At 36.9% G+C, this 23,901-nt stretch overlaps 1 protein-coding gene across 4 annotated transcripts in view; it reads left to right on the top strand.

The window, feature by feature from the left end:
• The window catches only part of BRMS1L (BRMS1 like transcriptional repressor), a 42,139-nt gene that overhangs the window by 12,193 nt on the left and 6,045 nt on the right, over positions 1 to 23,901 (top strand). For 2 of the 4 annotated variants that reach the window (XM_073800547.1, XM_073800548.1), the window contains exons 4-9: positions 280 to 359; positions 7,245 to 7,304; positions 19,490 to 19,586; positions 20,642 to 20,725; positions 21,632 to 21,696; positions 22,764 to 22,803. In XM_073800547.1, coding sequence (XP_073656648.1) covers positions 280 to 359; positions 7,245 to 7,304; positions 19,490 to 19,586; positions 20,642 to 20,725; positions 21,632 to 21,696; positions 22,764 to 22,803 — 426 coding nt within the window. The remainder of the gene's footprint in view (positions 1 to 279; positions 360 to 7,244; positions 7,305 to 19,489; positions 19,587 to 20,641; positions 20,726 to 21,631; positions 21,697 to 22,763; positions 22,804 to 23,901) is intronic. The other 2 variants (XM_073800549.1, XM_019924019.3) reach the window with 1 other exon arrangement.

Raw genomic sequence — 23,901 nt, 5'->3', positions numbered from 1 at the left:
CTATCAAACATTTAGGAGTATTCTTTAGAAAAATGGGTAAGAACTAAAAATTGCAGTGTAGTTTTTTTCTAGCACTTAAACTCTTATTAGTTTTCTAGTCTTCTTTGATATATATTTTAACTGAGCCTTTTATTTTTAGTTTTTAAAGGTAAAGTTAGACTCACTTGCCAGTTTCTTCTTGATTCATCTTATAAAATAGTTAGGACAGAATTCCTGTAGGGAAGTGATATTGAAACTCCTTATTGCTAACATAATCAGAGTAATTGTGTTTGGTTGCAGGAATCTATAGAGAGCTCTGCTTAGAATCTGTAAAGAACAAATATGAATGTGAAATTCAAGCTTCTCGCCAGCATTGTGAGGTACTGTTATTTTGCTTAACTTTTAAGCTGATTTCAACTCTTCAAGTCTTATGAGTACAGCAGTTAAAATAGTAAATAAACTAAATGAAACAAAATTAAATAGTACTTTAGCTCAGCACTTGTACGTTTTGTTTTTTTTTTAATACAGTTGCACTGGAAGCTGTATTGGAAATAGGACACAAACAAGGGACCATAGAAAAGAACTAAGTGAAATAATTTTAGAAGTTTTGCAACTGTTACCTTAAAAAGACTTTAATGATTATGTCATCTGGCATCACTGAAAATAGTATAATTAGTATAATATTCAAGGCTCAAAAAATGTATATCCAGTAGTACAGTTAGATTGTTGGGCTATATTAATTTCTCAATCTCTAGATCTGTTTCCACATCTTAGGGCAAAATTCTCTACGGGGAAAAATAAATTCTGTATGTTGTGTTTATTTTGAATAGCGTTTGAAAACATAGTGCTGATTTTGCAGATAACTTTTCATAAAACCTAGACAAGATCATAAATATACTAGTGAAAATAAGAGGACGCGTTCTATGATGATTCTTATCTTACTTTAATGTACCATATCTTCATAAATCATTAAAATACTAAGAATATATAGGTATAAAAATGATGGAGCTTGTTATTTCATTTTCTTGGTTATAATTGAGGTGAAACGTCTTTCGGTGTGTACTGGCTGCTTGGATTTTCTTTCCTAAGAAGTGCCTGTTCATATCTTTTGCCTTTACTTTGGGCTTTTAGTCTTTTCCTCGTTGACTGTAGAAGTTCTTTATATACTCTGGATACAAATGCATTGCTGGTTATTTGCTTTGCAAATATTTTTACCCAGGCAATGGAATATCTTTTCACTTTTTCTGATGACCTTATGAACAAAATTTTACATTTTAATGTAGTTGAATTTATCATCTTTCCTTTATGATAGATGCTTTTTGTGTCTTCCGCACTTTGAGGTAAAATGATGTATTTTCTTTTAAAAGTTGAAATTTTGCTTTTTAACAGATTGCTAAACTGCCTTTAATTAATTTTTATGTGTGGTTAAAGTATGGCTCTAATTTTACTTTTTTGCATATGGATAGGTAATTCTCGACACTATTATATTCTTCATTGTTTTCCCACTAATCAGCAATCCCATCTCTTTTTTTTTTTTTTTTTTTTTTACGGTACGCGGGCCTCTCACTGTTGTGGCCTCTCCCGTTGCGGAGCACAGGCTCCGGCAGGCTCAGCGGCCATGGCTCACGGGCCCATCCGCTCCGCGGCATGTGGGATCCTCCCAGACCGGGGCACGAACCCGTGTCCCCTGCATCGGCAGGCGGACTCTCAACCACTGTGCCACCAGGGAAGCCCTCCCATCTTTTTTATATCAAATATCCACATATGTGTTGGCTTGTTTTTAGCTTTTTTTCATTTGTTCCATTGGTCTGTTTGGTTCTTTCTGCACCAGTGTCACAGCATCATTTTTTACAGCTTTCAGTCTAGTAATTCTTAGTAAATCAATACCCTAATAATTTTATCTTGCTCTTTTCCTTCTTACAGTTGTTATTGTTAATTTTTTTTGTTTTTTTTAGTAACAACTTTTAAAAAATTGCTTTTTATTTTCTGCTGCTGCATAGAAAAGTAATTTATATATGGATATTATATCCAATCTTATCTACCTCTCTTAATTCTAATAATTTAATTACAGATTCTTAGATTGTCCATGTAGATACTAATGTCATTTGTGAATAATAGCAACTTTTTTCTTCCTTTCTGATCTCTCTTTTTTTTTTAATTTTATTTATTTTTGGCTGTGTTGGGTCTACGTTGTTGCGCACAGGCTTTCTCTAGTTGTGGCAAGCGGGGGCTACTCTTTGTTGCAGTGTGCGGGCTTCTCATTGTGGTGGCCTCTCTTATGGAGCACGGGCTATAGGCATGAAGGCTTCAGTAGTTGCAGCACGGTGGGCTCAGTAGTTGCAACGTGTGGACTCTAGGGCACACAGGCTGCGGTAGTTGTGGCTCTCGGGCTCTAGAGTGCAGCGTTAGTAGTTATGGCACACGGGCTTAGTTGATCTGGGTCTGGGATCTTCCCAGACCAGGGATCAAACCCATGTCCCCTGCAATGGCAGGTGGATTCTTAACCACTGTGCCACCAGGGAAGTCCTCTGATCTCTTCTTATTTGTTTCACTTGTCTTAATGGCACTGATAGCACCTCTAGTACATGTTGGAATAGAAGCAGTGAAAGCTGGTCATTACTGTGTTCTTGACTTTAAGGGAATGCTTCTAATGGTTTTCCAGTTAGTATGATACTTGATGTTTGGTTTTAATAAATACTCTTTTTATCAAGTTAAGGAAATTTATTTCTTTTTTTCTAAGAATTTTCCCATAAATATTGTTAGAGTTTATTAAATACTTTTGTCTGCATCTGTTGAATTAGTCATTTTTTTGCACTTAAATTATTAATGTATTTTCTAATGTTAAACTGTCCTTGGATTCCTGGAATGATTATTTTTCTTGTGCATTACAAGATTCAGTTTGCTGATATTTTGTTTAGAAGCTTCATTTCTATGTTAATAAGTGAGATTTAATTTTTAATTCTTATATTATCTTTGTTTGATTCCAAGATGCATAAAATAAGTTAGGAATATTCCATATTTTTCTCTTCTATAGAAGCATATATTTAACATTGCAATCTTCAGTTCCATGAGTGCTTAGTACATCTTGTCTTTATGATGCATTTTTGAAAACAATCTCATAGTAGGGTTGAAAGAAGGTACAAAAGAACTTGTTTGGTGAACATGAGAATGAGTTGGCAACATGATGCTCCATAACCCCTGAATACTATAATGAATATTTCAAACAAATGAGGGATGTTCTCTTACATAACCAGACTAAAATCATCAAAATCAGGAAATGTACATTGATATTGTTACTACCATCTAATCTTCTGACTCCATTTAAGTTTTAGCAGTTTTCCCTATAGCAGTCTTTATAGCAAAGAGATGCAGTTCAGAATCACATGTTATCTTTGTCACTGCATTTAATTGTCTTGTCTTTTTAGTCTCCTTCAGTGTGGAACAATACCTCAGTCTTCCCTTGGTTTTTTAATGATCTTTACATTTTTGAAAATTTCAGGCCAGTTATATTATAGAATGTTCCTCAATTTTGAGTTGGTCTGCTGTTTCTTCATGATTAGAACCAGGTTTTGTATCTTTGGTAGGAGTATCACAGCAATGATGCTGTGTTCTTCTCATTGAATTCTAATAGGCAGTGCACAATTTTGATATGTACCATGATAGGTTATGTACACTCTGATCACTTGGTTTAAGTGATGTCTTCTAGGTTTTTCTAAGTATACTTAACTTTTTCTCATTGTGATTAGTAAGTATTTAGTGGAGAAGTACTTTGAAACTGCAAATATCTCATTCCTCATAACACTTTCAATTTATTCATTTATTTATTTATATAAGTATATGCATTGTTTCCTCACTCTTTTTTTTTTTGTCTGCTTCATCTTTCAATTACTGAGGAAGGTGAGCAGAATTTCTCTCTGTGATGGTGGATTTGTTAATACCTCCTTGTATTTATTTCTTTTATTTTTGATATTAGTTTTCTTTCATTTCCTAAGAAAATTCACATACTGTTCTTTTCAATATAGTAAAGTCATTCATAATTTGAGATCTGGAGACCAAAGGTGCTAATGATGAGATGCTTCACAATGCATGTCCACTGTCTCAAGTTCCTTTGGTCAAAAAGGATTGTACAGTCCCAGAGACGCTGTAATGCTCATGATTCCAGAGCACCCAGTTGAAACATCTCTCATGGAATTTCTTTCATCTTTTTCTTTGTTTTGTTTTATTTTTTTCCTTTTTTCCTCTGTCTTCCTTCCTCCCTTCCTTCTTTCCTTCCTTCTTCCCTTCCTCCCTTCCTCCCTCCCTCCCTCCCTCCCCCCAACCCGCTCTCTCTCTTTCTTTCTCTCTTTTTTTTTTTTTTTTTTTTTTGCGGTACGCGGGCCTCTCACCGGTGTGGCCTCTCCCGTTGCGGAACACAGGCTCCGGACGCGCAGGCCCAGCGGCCATGGCTCACGGGCCCAGCCACTCCGCGGCACGTGGGATCCTCCCAGACCGGGGCACGAACCCGCGTCCCCTGCATAGGCAGGCGGACCCTCAACCACTGCGCCACCAGGGAAGCCCTTTTCTCTCTTTTTAAAATTAGGGTAAGAACACTTAACATGAGCTCTACCTTCTTAACAAATTTTAATGTGTAATATAGTATTGTTAGCTCTAGGCACATTTGTTGTACAACAGATCTCTAGAACTTAACCATCACAGATAACTGAAACTTTATACCCATTGAACAGCAACTCCCTGTTTCCCCTTCCCCATAGCCCCTGGCAACCACCATTCTACTCTCTGCTTCTATGTGTTTGACTAGTTTATATATCTCATATAATTGATATCATGCAATCTTTGTCCTTAAGTGACTGGCTTATTTCACTTAGCATAATGTCCTCAAGGTTCTTCCATGTTGTAGCATATGGCAGGGTTTCCTTCTTTTTTTTAAAGATGAATAATACTTCATTGTATGTATATATCACATTTTCTTTATCCATTCATCCTCAGTGTACATTTAGGTTGTTTTTCACATTTTGGTTATTGTGAATAATGCTGCAATGAACATAGGAGTGCAAATATCTTTTCAAGACCCCGATTTCAGTTCTTTTAGGTATATACTCAGAAGTAGGATTGCTGGACCATATGGTAGTTCTATTTTTAGTGTTTTTGGGGAACCTCCATACTGTTTTTCACAGTGACCACACCATTTTACATTTCCACAAACTGTGCACAAAGGTTCCAATTTTTCTATATCCTCACCAACACTTATTATCTTTTGGTTTTTGAATATAGGCATCCTAACAGATATTAAGTGATACCTCATTGTCATTTTGATTTGCATTTTCTTATGATTAGTAATGTTGAGCATCTTTTCACGTACCTATCAGCCACTTTTATGTTTTTTTTTTGCAGAAATGGCTATTCAAATCCTTTGCCCATTTTTTAAATCAAGTTCCTTACATATTTTGGATATTAACCCCCTATTAGATACATGATTTGCAAATATTTTCTCCCATTCTGTTAGGTTGCTTTTTCACTCTAGTTGTTCCTTTGCTGTGCAGAAGCTTTCTTGTTTTGATATAGTCCCACTTATCTTTTCGTTTTTGTTGTCTTGTTTGTGCTTTTGGTGTCATATCCAATAAATCATTGCCAAGACCAATGTCATAAAGCTTATCCTCCTTATTTTCTTCTATTGGTTTTACAGTTTCAGGTCCTACATTTAAATCTTTAATCCATTTTGAGTTGATTTTTGTGTATGGTGTAAGATAAGGGTCAAGTTTTATTCTTTTGCATGTGGCTTTCCAGTTTTCCCAACACCATTTGTTGAAGGTCTATCCTTTCCCCATTATGTAGTCTTGGTACCGTTATTGAAGTTCAGTTGACCATATATGCATGGGTTTATCTCAGGGTTCTTTATTCTGTTCCATTCGTCTAAATGTTTATGCCAGTACCATATTTTTAAAATTACAATAGCTTTGTAATATATTTTGTATAGCTTTGTAATATATTTTAAAATTAGGAAATGTGAGGCCTCCAGCTTTGTTCTTTCTCAAGATTGTTTTGGCTGTTTGGGGTCCTTTGTGTTTCCATATGAATTTTAGGATTGTTTTTCCTATTTCTGTAAAAAAAAAGTCATTGGAATTTTGATAGAGGTTACATTGAATTTGTAAATTGCTTTGGGTAGTATGGACATTTTAACAATATTAAGTCTTAATAACAATATTAAGTCTTTCAATCCATGAACGTGGGCTTTCCACTTATTTGTGTTTTCTTTAATTTCTTTCATCAGCATTTTACGTTGTCAGTATACAAGTCTTTCACTTTAGTTTATTCCTAATTATTCTATTATTTTTGATACTCTTGTAAATGGGATTTTTAATTTTCCATATCTTTCATTCTATCAGTTTCTGCTTTATATATATATATATAGAGAGAGAGAGAGAGAGAGAGAGAGAGAAAGAGAGAGAGAGAGAGAGAGAGTCTGTATTAGCAGACTCACATATTTTAGAATTTTTATTTTTTAATAAATGTAACATTTTATCCTTTTTTTTACCCTTCTATCTCTGTAACAGTGATTTTTGCCTTAAAGTCTATTTTGTCTGATAGTTAAAACAGCTACCCTAGTTTTACTTGGCTTGGAATTTTCCTGATAAAAGGTTTTTTCATCCTTTTTTTTTTCCTCTCACTTTTTTCTGACCTTGTATTTTGGGTGTATTACTCGTAAATAGCGTAAACCTTGAATTAAAATAAAATCTATTTTAACAATCTCTGTCTTTTAACTGATAAATTTAGTCCAATTATATTGATGGTAAGTATTTTGATATTTAATTCCAACCTGTTTTGTGTTTTCAGTTTGTTCTGCTTGATCCTTTTTTTATTCTTTCCTGACCTTTTTTGGGAGGTATGTGTGATTTATTGAGTTTTAAAAATACATCATAAAGTTATACCCTCTATTTCTATTTTAATGATTATCTCCATACCTTCCATTTCTATATTTTAATGATTACCTTAAATTTTTAACATGCATACCTACATTAGTAGAATCTAAATATTAATTAATAACTCTGTCCTCCTCCTTAGAACTCCTATAAAGGACCTTAGAACTCTAACTCCAGTTACTCCCTCTCAAATTACAAGGTATAGTTGTTTACTATTTTAGTTCCATCTTGTTCTTCATACTTTAGATGAGACGTTATTTTGATCTCGTAAATTTAGTTCTTTTTAGGTTTATCCACAGTTTACTAGTTTCTTGTTCACTGTTTTCGAATTGCAACCCTTCCTTGCAGGTCTATTTTCTGCTTCTTGAAGAACATCCTAGGCATTCCTTCACTGAGAGTCTGTTAGTGGTAAGCTCAGTTTTTATTTGTTCAAAAATAGCTTTATTTGTAAAAATTGTGAAAGGACAGTTTAGGGGGTTATAACATTCCAGGATGACAGTTATTTCCTGTTAATGTTTTTAAGATCTTACTTTCCATAGTCTGTGCTAGAAGGTTACAGTCATTTGTAGATAAATTTTTCCTTCCCCTCACTGGCTGCAAAAACTCTTCTCTTTGTTGTTCTTCAGTTTCTCTACTGTGTGTCTCCATAGAGGTTATTTTTCTCTCCTGACTTGGATTGGTTGTGCTTTCTGAATCTCAGAATTTGTTCTCTGTTAATTCTGGAAATTTCTCAGTTGTTAACTTTTCTGGTATTGTCTGTCTTCCATTTTCTTTCCTTCTGTCTTCTGGAACTGTGATTAGTCATCTGTAAGGCCTTATTCGGTTTTCCATATTGCAATAATTAATTCATACTTTTATTCAATAAGTCATTATCTGACATCCTTCAGAGCCTAATTCTGCTGTTTTTTATTTCTGCCAAACCTCACACCTTATTTCCTTATTTTCTGATGCTGGAGGTTTTATTGGTAGCAATTCTGTGAGCCTTGGACACAGGCTGTAGCTCTTCAGATAGTGTCTGCTTTTATTTCCGCTGAGTTGTTTCAGCCAGGCATCCTGGTATGCCAGCACCACATGACTGCTTTCTGGCTTTGGATTTTCTGGAAGATGCAGGGTCTATATTTGAATCCCAAAGATGTAGAAATCAGGCCCAAGATAACATATTTTCAGGGAAAACTTTTTTCCCCACTTATTGCCTAGGCTGAGACAGATAGATTTCCCTCAGGTGGATTTTTTCAGTCGCCCTTTTCACTAAAGGTAGTAACCCTTGACGACCATGCAGGGATCCCAGTTTCCCCCAAGATCTTTCTCTTTTAACCAAATAGCCATTAAAAGTGATGCCTCTCCATTCAATAACCAGCAAATACCCTCAAGGAAACCCCCGCTTTATTTTTATTTATTTTTTAAACATCTTCATTGGAGTATAATTGCTTTACAATGGTGTGTTAGTTTCTGCTTTATAACAAAGTGAATCAGTTATATATATACATATGTTCCCATATCTCTTCCCTCTTGCGTCTCCCTCCCTCCCACATTCCCTATCCCACCCCTCTAGGTGGTCACAGAGCACCAAGCTGATCTCCCTGTGCTATGCGGCTGCTTCCTACTAGCTATCTATTTTACATTTGGTAGTGTATGTATGTCCATGCCACTCTCTCACTTTGTCACAGCTTACTCTTCTCCCTCCCCATATCCTCAAGTCCATTCTCTGGTAGGTCTGTGTCTTTATTCCCGTCTTGCCCCTAGGTTCTTCATGACCTTTTTTTTTTTCCTTAGATTCCATATATATGTGTTAGCATACGGTGTTTGTTTTTCTCTTTCTGACTTTCTTTACTCTGTATGATAGACTGTAGATCCATCCACCCCACTACAAATAACTCAATTTCATTTCCTTTTATGGCTGAGTAATATTCCATTGTATATATGTGCCACATCTTTATCCATTCATCTGTTGATGGACACTTAGGTTGCTTCCATGTCCTGGCTATTGTAAACAGAGCTGCAATGAACATTTTGGTATATGACTCTTTTTGAATTATGGTTTTCTCAGGGTATATGCCCAGTAGTGGGATTGCTGGGTTGTATGGTAGTTCTAGTTTTAGTTTTTTAAGGAACCTCCATACTGCTCTCCATAGTGGCTGTATCAATTTACATTCCCACCAACAGTGCAAGAGGGTTCCCTTTTCTCCGCACCCTTTCCAGCATTTATTGTTTGTAGATTTTTTTTTTTTTTTTTTTTGCGGTATGCGGGCCTATCACTGTTGTGGCCTCTCCCGCTGCGGAGCACAGGCTCCGGATGGGCAGGCCCAGCGGCCGTGGCTCACGGGCCCAGCTGCTCCGCGGCATGTGGGATCTTCCCGGACCGGGGCACGAACCCGTGTCCGCTGCGTCGGCAGGCGGACTCCCAACCACTGCGCCACCAGGGAAGCCCTGTAGATTTTTTTGATGATGGCCATTCTGACGGGTTTGAGGTGATATCTCATTATAGTTTTGATTTGCATTTCTCTAATGATTAATGATGTTGAGCATTCTTTCATGTTTTTGTTGGCAATCTGTATATCTTCTTTGGCGAAATGTCTATTTAGGTCTTCTGCCCATTTTTGGATTGGATTGTTTGTTTTCTTGATATTGAGCTGCATGAGCTGCTTATATATTTTGGAGATTAATCCTTTGTCAGTTGTTTCATTTGCAAATATTTTCTCCCATTCTGAGGGTTGTCTTTTGGTCTTGTTTATGGTTTCCTTTGCTGTGCAAAAGCTTTTAAGTTTCATTAGGTCCCATTTGTTTATTTTTGTTTTCATTTCCATTTCTCTAGGAGATGGGTCAAAAAGGATCTTGCTGTGATTTATGTCATAGAGTGTTCTACCTATGTTTTCCTCTAAGAGTTTGGTAGTGTCTGGCCTTACATTTAGGTCTTTAATCCATTTTGAGTTTATTTTTGTGTATGGTGTTAGGGAGTGTTCTAATTTCATACTTTTACATGTACCTGTCCAGTTTTCCCAGCATCACTTATTGAAGAGGCTGTCTTTTCTCCACTGTATATTCTTGCCTCCTTTATCAAAGATAAGGTGACCATATGTGTGTGGGTTTATCTCTGGGCTTTTAATCCTGTTCCATTGATCTATATTTCTGTTTTTGTGCCAGTACCATACTGTCTTTTTTTGTTTTGTTTTGTTTTTGTTTTTGTTTTTGTTTTTGCGGTACGTGGGCCTCTCACTGTTGTGGCCTCTCACGTCGCGGAGCACAGGCTCTGGACGCGCAGGCTCAGCGGCCACGGCTCATGGGCCTAGCCTCTCCGCGGCTTGTGGGATCTTCCCGGACCAGGGCACAAACCCATGTCCCCTGCATCGGCAGGCAGACTCTCAACCACTGCGCCACCAGGGAAGCCTCATACTGTCTTGATTACTGTAGCTTTGTAGTATAGTCTGAAGTCAGGGAGCCTAATTCCTCCAGCTCCGTTTTTCGTTCTCAAGATTGCTTTGGCTGTTCGGGGTCTTTTGTGTTTCCATACAAATTGTGAAATTTTTTGTTTTAGTTCTGTGAAAAATGCCAGTGGTAGTTTGATAGGGATTGCATTGAATCTGTAGATTACTTTGGGTAGTAGAGTCCTTTTCACAATGTTGATTCTTCCAATCGAAGAACATGGTATATCTCTCCATCTGTTTGTATCATCTGTAATTTCTTTCATCAGTGTCTTATAATTTTCTGCATACAGGTCTTTTGTGTCCTTAGGTAGGTTTATTCCTAGATATTTTATTCTTTTTGTTGTAATCATAACTGGGAGTGTTTTCTTAATTTCTCTTTCTGATTTTTCATCATTAGTGTATAGGAATGCCAGAGGTTTCTGTGCATTAATTTTGTATCCTGCTACTTTACCAAATTCATTGATTAGCTCTAATAGTTTTCTGCTAGCATCTTTAGGATTCTCTATGTAGAGTATCATGTCATCTGCAAACAGTGACAGCTTTACTTCTTTTCCAATTTGGATTCCTTTTATTTCTTTTTCTTCTCTGATTGCTGTGGCTAGGATTTCCAAAACTATGTTGGATAATAGTGGTTAGAGTGGGCAACCTTGTCTTGTTCCTGATCTTAGTGGAAATGGTTTCAGTTTTTCACCATTGAGAATGATGTTGGCTGTGGGTTTGTCGTATATGGCCTTTATTATGTTGAGGAAATTTTCCTCTATGCCTACTTTCTGCAGGGTTTTTATCATATATCGGTGTTGAATTTTGTCAAAAGCTTTCTCTGCATCGATTGAGATGGTCATATGGTTTTTCTCCTTTAATTTGTTAATTTGGTGTATCACATTGATTGATTGATTTGCATATATTGAAGAATTCTTGCATTCCTGGGATAAACCCCACTTGATCATGGTGTATGATCCTTTTAATTTGCTGTTGAATTCTGTTTGCTAATATTTTGTTGAGGATTTTTGCATCTATGTTCAACAGTGTTGTTGGCTTGTAGTTTTCTTTCTTTGTGACATCTTTGTCTGGTTTTGATATCAGTGTGATGGTGGCCTTGTAGAATGAGTTTGGGAGTGTTCCTCCCTCTGCTATATTTTGGAAAACCCCAGCTTTAATATCAGGTTAGCATACTGGTTTTTAACTCCTTGTTTATATTTGGTCTTTGGGGGTAATCTCTTATTTTCTTAAGGGATTAGCTATACCTTATAAAAAGAGTTTTGTGGTATTTTATCTAGAATGTCTGTCTAGGTGTGGTGAAAGTTTTATTTTGTTTTGTTTTTTGTGGATATCTAGTCTACTATATTGCCATAAATACAAGTCAATAAGATATCTTCAAGTAATGTTTTTTACTTAGACAATTATATTGATATTCTTTCTCTCATCATTTTTCAGCTTTGACAGTCCTCCCTCCTCCATAGAGATGCTAAATATTTACCTAAATTTCTTGTGGTTTAGTTATGGGTTGCTGTTTTGTATGTTTAATACATAATTAATATTATAATTACTCTGTTTAATTATATAATTAATCTGAAAATACTAGTAGTTCAAGGGCATTTTAGATAGGAAATAAAGGGTGAATGGGAACTTACATTTAGAGTGTTATGTGTTTTACATTCTTTCTCTCATTTTAGTACTTACAACTTTATAGCATAGGAATTATCTTGATTTTCATGAATGGGTTAACTAAGGCTCAGAGAGGTTAAATAGTTTGCTTGGGGGTCACACAATTAATAAGCAGCAGACCAGGATTGAAATCCTTTGATCTTTCTAGTCATTCATGCAGTTTACCATTAAATCTGAACTTGTTGTTCAGGGCTTTGTATCTTCTTGTTCCTTAGTTCTACATTTGACTCATATAGAAATAACCTGAGAGGCAAGGGAAGTGGGAAGAAGGAAGACACACTGACAGTTGTCAGAATAAAAGTTTGATTAGCAGCAGATAGGAAGGAGGGGCCGGGACCAGAGACTAGACAGGTTCACACAGGTATGCACATAGAGAGTGTGCCAAAAACCACAGAGACAATTAGGCAGCAGATGGTTTGTGTCAAATTAAGGGAGAAAGTCATATTTATAGAATACTACAGTGTGCCAGGCACTAAGATGGGTGGAGATGCTTTATTTAGGTTATCTCATTTAAGCCTCCCCACAGAGCTGCAAATGCGTTTTCAGATGCGACAGCAGGTGGTAGCAAGGTCTCAGCCAGGCCCTTAGGGTTCAGGGTTAGGATTTCAGTTCTTGAGAAGATTGGTGAGAGCTCTTCAGAGCTCTGATTTTTTGGTTGTCTATTCATTTAATTATTTTTTGTTTTCTGATTATAACATTAATAACTGTCTATTGAGAAAACTTGAGAAGTAAGTCTAAAGAAGACAATAGAAGCAACCGTAATCTACCAAGCATAAGTAATTACTGTTAATAAGTATGTGTGTTTGTATAATTGTTTTTCACATAGCTGATATGACTCTATGTATAGTATTTTGTATCCTAACTTTTTTATAAGCAGCATTTCCTGAGCGTTTCCTTATGGCTCTAAATACTTTTTTGGGGGGGGTCATTTTGTGTTTTATTTTGAAAAATTAATTTTTCTTCTAGTTTTATTGAGATATAATTGACATAGCACTGTGTAAGTTTAAAGTGTACAGCATAATGATTTAATTTACATACATCGTGAAATGATCATCATAATAAGTTTAATGGACATTCATCATCTCATATAGATACAAAATTAAAGAAAGAGAAAAAAGTATTTTTCCTCGAGATGAGAACTCTTAGGATTTGCTCTCTTAACAGCTTTCATATATAACATACAGCAGTGTTCATTATATTAATCATGTTGTACATCACATCCCTATTACTTGTTTATCTTATAACTGGAAGTTTGTACCTTTTGATTGTCTTCATCCAATTCCCCCTCCCTGAATACCCTTTTAAAAGTCAGTTTTTACGGGATAATGTGTGTACATATTTCTGAAGGCACAGGCTTGTAATGAAAAACAGCAGTCCCTCTCCCATCTCCACATTTTACATCCCAGCAGCAATTGTCTATCAAAATCTTTTATCTACTGCTTCTGGAGTTTACCTTCATATTTCTAAATAATATCAGTTTTAGATATTACCTTTTGGTTTCCTGTTATGAAAGCTGAGGATTCCATAATAGTTCCCCTCATCTCATTCTTCCAATATTGTTGTGTCACAATTTTTGTTCTTATTGTAACTATAAATATTATTTACTGATCCAAGAGTTATACTTTGCTTAAACTTCCCTTTTTGTACAACTATTTTTTTAACCTTGGGATTAATTGCTTCATTTATTGTTTGTTAGTTTTCTCTCATTTACCAATTCTTCCCAGAGACTCCAGCAGATTTATGAAAACCCCCAATGCCATTTTCCACGTGATCAAATGCATCAGGTAATCCATGAGACCCATTTCCTTCTGGAGTCCTCCCTCCTGGGCGCAACTTCTCCACCCCTGGACCCCTTGTTCACCTGTTCCTTCCTGCTACATCCTTCAGATGCTTTCTAGGCCAGCTGCATCTCTGTCTTAAGGTGTATCTCTTCACCATCACCCTGGAAATTCCCTTTACATCTTTCCTGCTAGATCTTGTTTTCTTTTTTCAGTTTCATAGAGTAGCTTCTTGGGAAAAAGTGTACAGAAGTTAGTTGTTTGAGACCTCTTGTATTGGTTATCTATTGCTTTGTAATAAATTACTCCAAAATTTAGTCGCTTAAAACAATAATCAACATTTATTATTTCGCAGTCTCCATTGTCAGGAATTTGGGAGCCACTTAGTTGGGTGGTTCCGACTCAGGGAATCACATGAAGTTGCAGTGAAGAGGTCAGCCAGGGAAGCAGTTGTCTGAAGGCTTGAGGGGGGGCTGTAGGATCTGCTTCCCAAGTGACTGACTTCCAAGGCTGGCAAGCTGTTGCTGGTTGTTGGTTGGAAGCCTTAGTCCCATGGGCCTCTCCACAGGCTGACTGAGGGCCCCCATGACCTGGTGACTGTCTTCTCCCAGAGTGAACGGGTCACGAGAGCAAGACAGAAGTGACAGGGTTTTTAATAACTTAGATTTCTGCCACATTCTGTTCATTAGAGATGAGTCACTAAGTCCTACCCACATTCAAGGGAAGAGGAATTAGACTCTACCTTTTGAAGGGAGGCATGTCAAACATTTATTGGACATGTTTTAAAACCCTAGATCTTTCGTGTCCAAAAACATCTTAACTCCCAATTCAGAGTATGGAATTCTAGATGGTAAGTAATCATGTTTCCTCAGAATTTTGAAGGGATTTTTCCATTGTCTTCTAGCTCCCAGTATTGCTTATGAGAAGCCTCTTATTTTGATTCCTGATCCTTTGTACGTGACCTGTTTTCTTCCTGAATACCTATTTTTCTTTATCCTTGGTGCTGTGGAACAGCAAGATGATGTGCCTTGTTGTGTGTCTCTTTTCATTCATTATGAATACTCAAAGGAACCTTTAAATCAGGAAACTCATATCTTTAGTTCTGGGAAGTTCCTTATATTGTTCTTCTCCATTATTTTCTGTTTTCTCTTTTTGAAACTGTTATTGGTTGGCTGCTGGACCTTCAAGATTGATCTTTGAATTTTCTTATATTTCATATAATTATTATATATTATATAGATCTTATATATTTTTATTGTACCTCCCTCCACCCCTCTCCCTTCATTTTTTTAAAAATTTATTTATTTTTGGCTGCATTGGATCTTCATTGCTGTGTGCGGGCTTTCTCTAGTTGTGGCAAGTGAGGGCTACTCTTCGTTGCAGCGCGCGGGCTGCTCATTGCAGTGGCTTATCTTGTTGTGGAGCACGGGCTCTAGGTGCGTGGGCTTCAGTAGTTGTGGCACGTGAGCTCAGTAGTTGTGGCACATGGGCTTAGTTGCTCCACAGCATGTGGGATCTTCCCAGACCAGGGCTTGAACCCGTGTCCCCTGCATTGGCAGGTGGATTCCTAACCACTATGCCACCAGGGAAGTCCCTACCCCTCCCTCCCTTTATTCTTATTTTATTCTTTTTTAGAGCATATTCAACTTTCTCATCCACTCCTTTTACTAAATATTTTATTTCTATTATGTGTTTAATTTCCAAGAGCACTTATGCCCTCTGATTACTCATTTTTAAATATTTTTTCTAACTCCTGTTCTTTCCTTATGGGTGTAATCGCTTTCCTCTATGGGTATTAAATGTAGTTGTTTTGAATTTTTTTTCTGTGTCTTGACTTGTGTCTGTTTCTTTATACTTCTTTTTTGTTTGTTTGTCTCTGTGTCTTTCATTTCGATGCTTTTCACAAATAACTAGTCCTTTGGCCATCATTCATAGTTAAGAGTGAGTCAGTACAGTCTGCCTATGTGCAGAGCTTGTCAGCTGCTGAGCTGTGGAAGTTTTCTTCTCACTGGTGAGCCTACCATGATGAAGAGGGCTTTCTGTCTCTAGGGCTTTTCATGTATTTTCCCTCATCCAGACCCTCCTTCATTTCTTTCTAGATTTGGAAGTATAACTCAGACTTTTCAGAATATTCCCCCTTCTCTCATTCTTTCTTTATGAAGTGCACGCATGTGTGTAGTGTACATAATGCAGGTCTTGGGGTTCTGTCTCAGTTTAGTCACCACATTCAGAGATTATGGCATGACATTGTGCCCCTTCCTTTGTCTGAGAACTACAAGTGTGGTTTGTTGATTTATTTTGTACATATTTTTGTTTATTTCATTATGTCTTAGGGAAGAGAGAGTTTATGATCTGGGTTCATTTGTAATCTTACTCTAGCAGTTTCTCCCTACTTTTTGAATTCTGAATTTTTGGTGTCTGCAGAGTAGTAGTATGGATGTACAATAATTTATGTAGCCAATACTCTATTACTGGATTTTACTTTGTTCCTAGTTTTTGGCATTACAAGTATTGCTGTTGTGAGCATCCTTTTCCATACAACATTGGTCGAGGTTGTTATTTCCTTAGGATGGAATCTTCAGTGTAATTACTAGATCAAAGGATACAATCAGTGAAGTCCTCAATACTTGTTTCTAAATTACTTTCCAAATTGTTGAGTTGGTTTATATTCTCAGTATCGGTTGGCATTGTTTATTATACTTGAAAAGAATGAAACAACTTTGTCAAGTGAAAAATAATATCACATAATGCACATTTTAATTTGCACTTGTGTTTTCTGTCTCTCTTTTTGGCTGATTTTGGCAGTGAGTATAGATAGTATTTAGATTTTTCTTACTGACTTATCCATGCTTGTTTAATTCCATCTTATGGTTATTAGGCCTTTGTCATGTTGTAAATATTTTTTTATTGCCTTCCTCTTACTTTTATTTGCTTTTTAATGTGTTTTTAATTTCTGTGTGCATAGTTTTAAAAAAATAACTTGTCCTTCTAATTTTTGTGCTTTGAAAGACTTCTCTCACCCCAACATCAAATAAAGAGTCCCCATCCTTCCTTTAGTTCTTTGAAGCTGATATTTTTCTTTATTTTTTGGCTGCATCAGATCTTAGTTGCGGCACATGGGATCTTCATTGAGGCATGCAGGATCTTTTTGTTGTGCTGCGCGGGCTCTTCGTTGCAGCGTACGGGCTTCTCTCTTGTTGTGGCGGCTGGGTCTTCTCTCTCTAGTTGTGGTGCGTGGGTTCCAGAGTGCGTGGGCTCTGTAGTTTGTGGCACGCGGGCTCTCTCGTCAAGGCACGGGAGCTCAGTCGTTGTGGCCCGTGGGCTTAGTTGCCCCATGGCATGTGGGATCTTAGTTCCCTGACCAGGGATTGAACCCGCGTCCCCCTTAGTTCTTTTGGATTTCATTTCGTAAATTTAACTCTTTAGTCCATTAATTTTTTTGTATAACATGAGGCAAAGAACCTGAGTTTTTCTCTATATAGTTAAACTTATTTTTCTGTTGTCATTTATTGTCATCAGGTTTCCAAATGATTTGAAAAGTCACCCTTTTCATAAAATTTCCCATAACCAATGGGTCTATTTCTTGGCTTTTAAATTCTGTTCTGCTTATCTTTTCATTCCAGTGTATCCCACGTTAAAAAAAAATGATTGTAGCTTTTTAATATGGTTTACTCTCTGGTAATGCTAGTCTTTGAAAATCTCCGAGGACTCCATTCCAGGTTGGGAACTGTGAGGTGCCTAAGTCAGGGAACTGCCGAAAGGGAGCTGGTTCTGAACCCAGGCCAGCGGGAGACGAGTACAAACATGGAACCTTGGAGCCACTTTCCTGGGGCTCCCTGGCATTGCCCTGATGAGAAGGAGCATAGGTGTCAGCCTGCAAAAGGGCTCAGTCAGCCTGCAAAAGGGCTCAGTGAGCCCTTCACTAAGTATAGGTGTGGAGATTGGAGGGTTGTGGGATTTTGAAGCCAAACATGTAATTATAATTAGTAATACTTTAAAAAAGTTAAGTTACCTATTGACTATAGAGGCCTCTCCAGGCACCAAAGCAAGGGAGTTTGGATGCCTCTTTCTTTTCTAGGTGTCTTTTAGCTGCTTCATTATGACTTTCCTTCTCAGGGAAAGTTGTTGAGGGGTTGGGGATAAGGGAGAGAAGATCAAAGAAATAACAGTGAGGATAGAATCAAGATACTTCTATTTGTATACTTTAAAATATACCTATTATATTTTTAGAGATAGCTTCAAACATTTTAGTCCCATTGTGGCTTTTTTTTTTTAAATTGTAAAGAATGATTGGTAGATTTATTTTAGAATTTCTGCTTGGCCTAGGGCAAATTTATCAATGGAAAGCAAAGAGAATGCAGCAGTTAAACTTCCATATTCTTTTTTTTAATGTTAATTTTTACTTAAAAGTTTTTTTTAAATTGAAATATTCTTAAAAGCAAAAGCCTTATCACTCCTGCTTAGCATTCGGAGTCATCTTTGGTTGGAGAATCCGGCTCTATTTATAGCTGTCACACGATCTTGACTGTGGCCACAGCCTGCTCTCCCTTTTTCTCTGCTACATAACATTTCCCAATTCTTGTAATACAATGTAGATAAGGCTAGAATATCTGTTAGACTTCGCCAAAGGCAGAGGGGTAAGTAAAAGGAAGTAAGCATAGAGAGTAGCATGTAATGAGGTAATTTTTCATATGAGATCTAGTTTTAGTCTTCTTCAGCTTTGCTTTCTCTCTAGCTCCTGGATTGCTTCAACCTGACAAAAGCCATCTTTTCTCTACCACTCAGGAGAACCTTCAAGCATGTGTAGACTCTAAATTTCAAACCCAAAAGAGAGGACTTCATAAGTGACACTGGGAATGCTGAAAATGGGCATGGCTAATGCCATCCACAAGAAATCATAACTAACTGCATTCCAGTGGCCTCTATGAGACAGTCACATCTAGCTATATATCTGGCCCAATAGGCTAATATCCTTACTAGAGATAAGGGTGTGGTGGATGGGTGGAAATCTATCATAGCTTTTTATATAATAAATCTATATATTATACTGATGTGTGTTCTATGGCTTTTAAAATAAGGGATACAGTGGGCTAGAAGTAGTAGACCTGGATTCTAGTCTGATTTACTAGTGAACAGTCTTGTCTCTTAGCAAGTGACTCAATCTTTCTGTAGGTTTGTTGAAAGATTTGGATATAATTAATCTGTAATTTTAGGATTTTGACTATAATTGAATTGTTTAAAATAATTGTAAAGTTTAGATTTGAATTTTTCTCCTGGTGATATATTAGTCTATTTTAATATGATTCTGCGATATTAACAGGGAATTGTTCTGATGAGAAAAAGTGATCCATTTTATAATGATATACTTTATAGGACAAGGTCTCCATTGTGGTACAGGTGGGACCTGCTTATATTTAAAAGGGGCCATGGGAGCTTACTATGAGTTTTTTTGTAAAGTAAATATTTGCCTCTTTATTTATCATATATACATTTAGATGTTCTTAAACAATTTAATTGTATATAGTTGTCCCTATATTTAGATTCTGTATTTTCTAGTGTTAGTTTATTCATATATTTGACATTTTATCATTAAAATTTTTAAGTTGAAATTAAACAAAAGCGCCATATGTTAAAATACTTTAAGAGTGAGTTATTTGGTACTTTTAGTTAAGATAGACTGATTTGTTCTTTCTACTTATGTGTGATCTGCTTTCTTTTTTTTTTTCAGAGTGAAAAGCTTTTGTTATATGATACAGTGCAGAGTGAACTAGAGGAGAAGATAAGAAGGCTTGAAGAGGACAGGCATAGCATTGATATTACCTCAGGTGAGGGGAATGCTGTGACTGTCATGTTTAAGTGACACTAAACCTTTGGTTTACTGAGGTGTCTCGCTGTATGTAGTCTCCTTTACATATGTTATGTAAATGAAGTGTCCTAATGAGAGAGGAAGGGGCAAGACTGCTAAAGAATCTGATATGATTGTGATCGTTGCTTTGATTTGGACTCACACTTCAGAAAGACGTAGAGAATGGAGCACATGAAAGGGAACAAAACAGAAGCGAGACAGGAACTATAGGCATAAGATAGTATACTACAAGAATAGTAAGAATATTATTAAAACATAAGAATAGTATTGGAAGACAGCTGTAGTATATGTTCTTTCCTCTAAGCCTTGAAAGATTGTCATGTGGAAGAAGGAATAAAACCCTTTTCTGTTTGGTCCCACACAAACTAGGACAAATGGATGGACTTTCCAGGGAGGCAGATTTTTGTCTCAGGAAAAGGAAATACTTACTACTAATTAGATCAGTCCAAGGTGAAATGGCTTTTTCAGAGGTACCGTGGAAAGGCTTTCTACACTGGATGGAAGATTTACTGGGTTATCCTATTGTTCTTGCATATGTATTATTTTACTTGTTCTAAATTCTATTTCTCTGATATGGAGTAGACAGAGTGGACAAGCTGAGCTCTAATGACGCATTACTTGTAGTTGGGTGACTACAAGTGACAGTCACTTTAGCTTTTCTAAATCAGTCTCCTCCTATAATTGAAGTAGTGAGACTATCTGCCTCAGAGGTAGCTTTGAGGATTAGTCGAGACCATTCATGTGATGTATATTTACCACAGTGCCTGACATATGTTTATCAGTTATTAGTCACTAAGTGCCAAGTTGAATTTTGCTCTAATAAAAGCAGAGGAAAATTCAAAATATATAACTGCTCATGAAATTATATATAGTCATATATATATGTATAGTATACACATGCAGTATATAAACATAGACACCAATGAAATTTTGCTACTATGAAATTATATAGTCTTTCTTTCCTCCTTTGATCTCTAGAAATCAGCTAATACTTAATTTTTATTTACTTGCCAGAGCTGTGGAATGATGAGCTTCAGTCAAGAAAAAAGAGGAAGGACCCTTTCAGTCCTGACAAAAAGAAGCCAGTTGTGGTTTCAGATATCCTTTTTCAAATTTTCTGGGTTTTTTTGTTTTGTTTTGTTTTAATGTACATTTTTGCATTGTGCATATCTTTGTAACTTTTGTTAGTATACATTGTCTTTATTTGCAAGATCCTGTAATAAGCGAAAGATGATTTATAAAACCGATTGAAGGCACAAGGGTATAGTTTAGATTAAGAGGAGTACAGAAGGAGTAGAAATTTAGTAACGATCCCAACTTTGAAATTAATATGGCTTTGTAGATCACAAGGGCTTTGATATGAAGCAGCTGTTTAGTATGTAGCATGATTGCTTAATTCTCATGTGTACTTTTTTTTTTTTTTTTTGCGGTACGCGGGCCTCTCACTGTTGCGGCCTCTTCCGTTGCAGAGCACAGGCTCTGGACGTGCTGGCTCAGCGGCCATGGCTCACGGGCCCAGCTGCTCCGCGGCATGTGGGATCTTCCCGGACTGGGGCACGAACCCGCGTCCCCTGCATCGGCAGGCGGACTCTCAACCACTGTGCCACCAGGGAAGCCCTCATGTGTACTTTTTAACATTTTTAATGTCTCTGAAAGTGGAGTGTCTTTAAATTAAATTAGTATGTGCATTCAGTCTTGGCATTCCCTTTGGTACCCTCCTCTCTCTCCTGCCTTTTTCCCCCCACCTCAAACCAGTGATTAGGTTGGTGGTATATCTTGCTATCCTTGATACCATAGGACTAAGGGAATATGGTTATAACATCTGAAGTACTGGAACATATTTATCCTGGTACTAAGTTTTTTGAAGAATAATTTGAAGTCAGAATTCAGCATGCTGAAGGTTTTTGTCCAGAGGTCATTGTTCCATTCTCTGAAAAACAGAAGTTTGGAAGTATAATTCAAAATGTGAAATTCTTACAGCTAAATTGACCTTGACTTTTCAACGTCCGTATATAGTTTATATGCTACAAGATCTTGATATTCTTGAAGACTGGACAACAATAAGGAAGGTATGATTAAAGAGCAGTGGAATGCAAGTATATTTTTTATAGTCTACTTTTTAAGAGTCTATGATTTTTCACTAATACATCAAAATATTATTGTAAATATGCTTTACTTTGCAACAGTCTCTCTAAGACAGTTAATACTAATACAGATAATAGTGAATTGCAAGAGTTTTTAAAATAAATTTATTTATTTATTTGTTTGTTTATCTTTGGCTGCGTTAGGTGCTCGTTGCTGCGCGTGGGCTTTCCCTAGTTATGGCGAGCAGGGGGCTACTCTTTGTTGCGGTGCACAAGCTTCTCACTGCATTAGCTTCTCTTGTTGCGGACCATGGGCTCTAGGCGCACGGGCTTCAGTAGTTGTGGCATGCAGGCTCAGTAGTTGTGGTGCACGGGCTTAGTTGCTCCGCGGCATGTGGGATCTTCCCAGACCAGGGCTCAAATCTGTGTCCCCTGCATTGGCAGGAGGATTCTTAACCACTGAGCCACCAGGGAAGTCCCTGCAAGAGTATCTTAAGAGATGCATGTCAGCTGTTTGACTGTATTTTCCTGTGATAATGTAATTAATAATTCATGCAAAAGTGCAGAAAACCATTTATTTAGGTTACCCCAAAATAATAATAAATTACCATTCTGTGCCTAGTTCTTAGCCTGATAATGGCTCATGGAATACACTCAATAAATATTTGTTGAATAAACGAAAGTGAATATTTGAACCCTTATCATATGTCTTGCATCCTGTCTGTAAACATTCAAGCATTATAGGATTTTCTGTGCTTGTTTGAAAGTGGAGACTTGTTTTCTTATTAAATTTTTCTATTTTCAGAAGCTTCTTAGTTGAGAATTTGAGATTATTTCGGATATTGATAACACCTCTAGGAGAAATTGTTATTCTTTTTATATATTCCTATGGTCTTAGATATTACCAATTTATTGAAGCAGCTAAAGATCGTATTTCACTGTTTTTGTTATTGGGCTTATCAGTAGTGTTGTATATATTAAATAGAAACTAAAATATACTTTGCCTATGAACTCAGACATCTTTCTTCTTCTTTTTTTTTTTTTAAATTAAGGCAATGGCTACACTGGGTCCACACAGAGTGAAAACAGAACGTAAGTCATTTAGTCTGAGTTCAGAAATCTTCGCTATGGAGACTTTTTTTTTTTTTTTTTTTTTTTTGCGGTACGCGGGCCTCTCATTGTTGCAGCCTCTCCCATTGTGGAGCACAGGCTCCGGACGCGCAGGCTCAGTGGCCATGGCTCACGGGCCCAGCCGCTCTGCGGCATGTGGGATCTTCCCGGACCGGGGCACGAACCCGTGTCCCCTGCATCAGCAGGCGGACTCTCAACCACTGCGCCACCAGGGAAGCCCTGTGGAGACTTTTTAAGTCAGTCCCCTATCACTGGTTTCACTTCATCAGTGAACACTATCCCCAGAATTATGAGGAATTCTTCTGGAGTCTTTGTCTCATGTAAAAGTTTCAAGATTTCTGAATGGAATGTATTTCTTCTTTTAGTGTTTCAACTACATTTCAATTGCTGATAATGGATCAGTAATTTTAAAAGTATGTACTTAGTGTTTTTTATGGGTTCAGTAATTGTGTAGGGGAGGTTTTAGGAGTCCGTGGATGGCCTTCAGGGAGCCTGTGAATCCTCTGGAATTGTGGGCAAAATTTCTTCTGTGCCTGTGTTTTCTAGGCGAGAGATTAGAGTGCTGGCAGTGGGATTCATCAAGAAAATTTACACACCACTAAGATTTACACATTCTGATATGCCTTAGTAAAATTTATATCAAATTATACTATTCACAATTTTTTGGAAAGTCTGAAATCACTGCCAAGATAGTGATGGGCATTATTGTCTAGGGTAACTTTCTCTGTTTCTGCCTACTTTCACTGTATATGAGGTTTCCTAATCCTAAGAACAATGAAGCAAGAATTTTAAATAAAACATGTTTTAAATACGAAGAGTCGTATCCCAACAGATAATCTATAAGAGATCAATTTCTATTTTATATTTAACCCAAGGATTCTTTTAAACGTTATATGATGTCAGGAAATTGTTAGCAATATTGTACTAAACTGCTTCCCTTGGGAATTAGGTGGAAGGGCAACTACCTATATTCTGAACATTTTTGAGTCATGGATTCCTTTAAGAGTCTCACTACACGGTTGAGTGGGTCTCCTCCCCGACCCCTGTTATGTTATCTTT

This window comes from Tursiops truncatus, chromosome 2 (assembly GCF_011762595.2).
Source record: "Tursiops truncatus isolate mTurTru1 chromosome 2, mTurTru1.mat.Y, whole genome shotgun sequence".
In the NCBI taxonomy this organism is placed as follows: domain Eukaryota; kingdom Metazoa; phylum Chordata; class Mammalia; order Artiodactyla; family Delphinidae; genus Tursiops; species Tursiops truncatus.
This window is presented reverse-complemented; position numbering and strand designations above follow the sequence as displayed.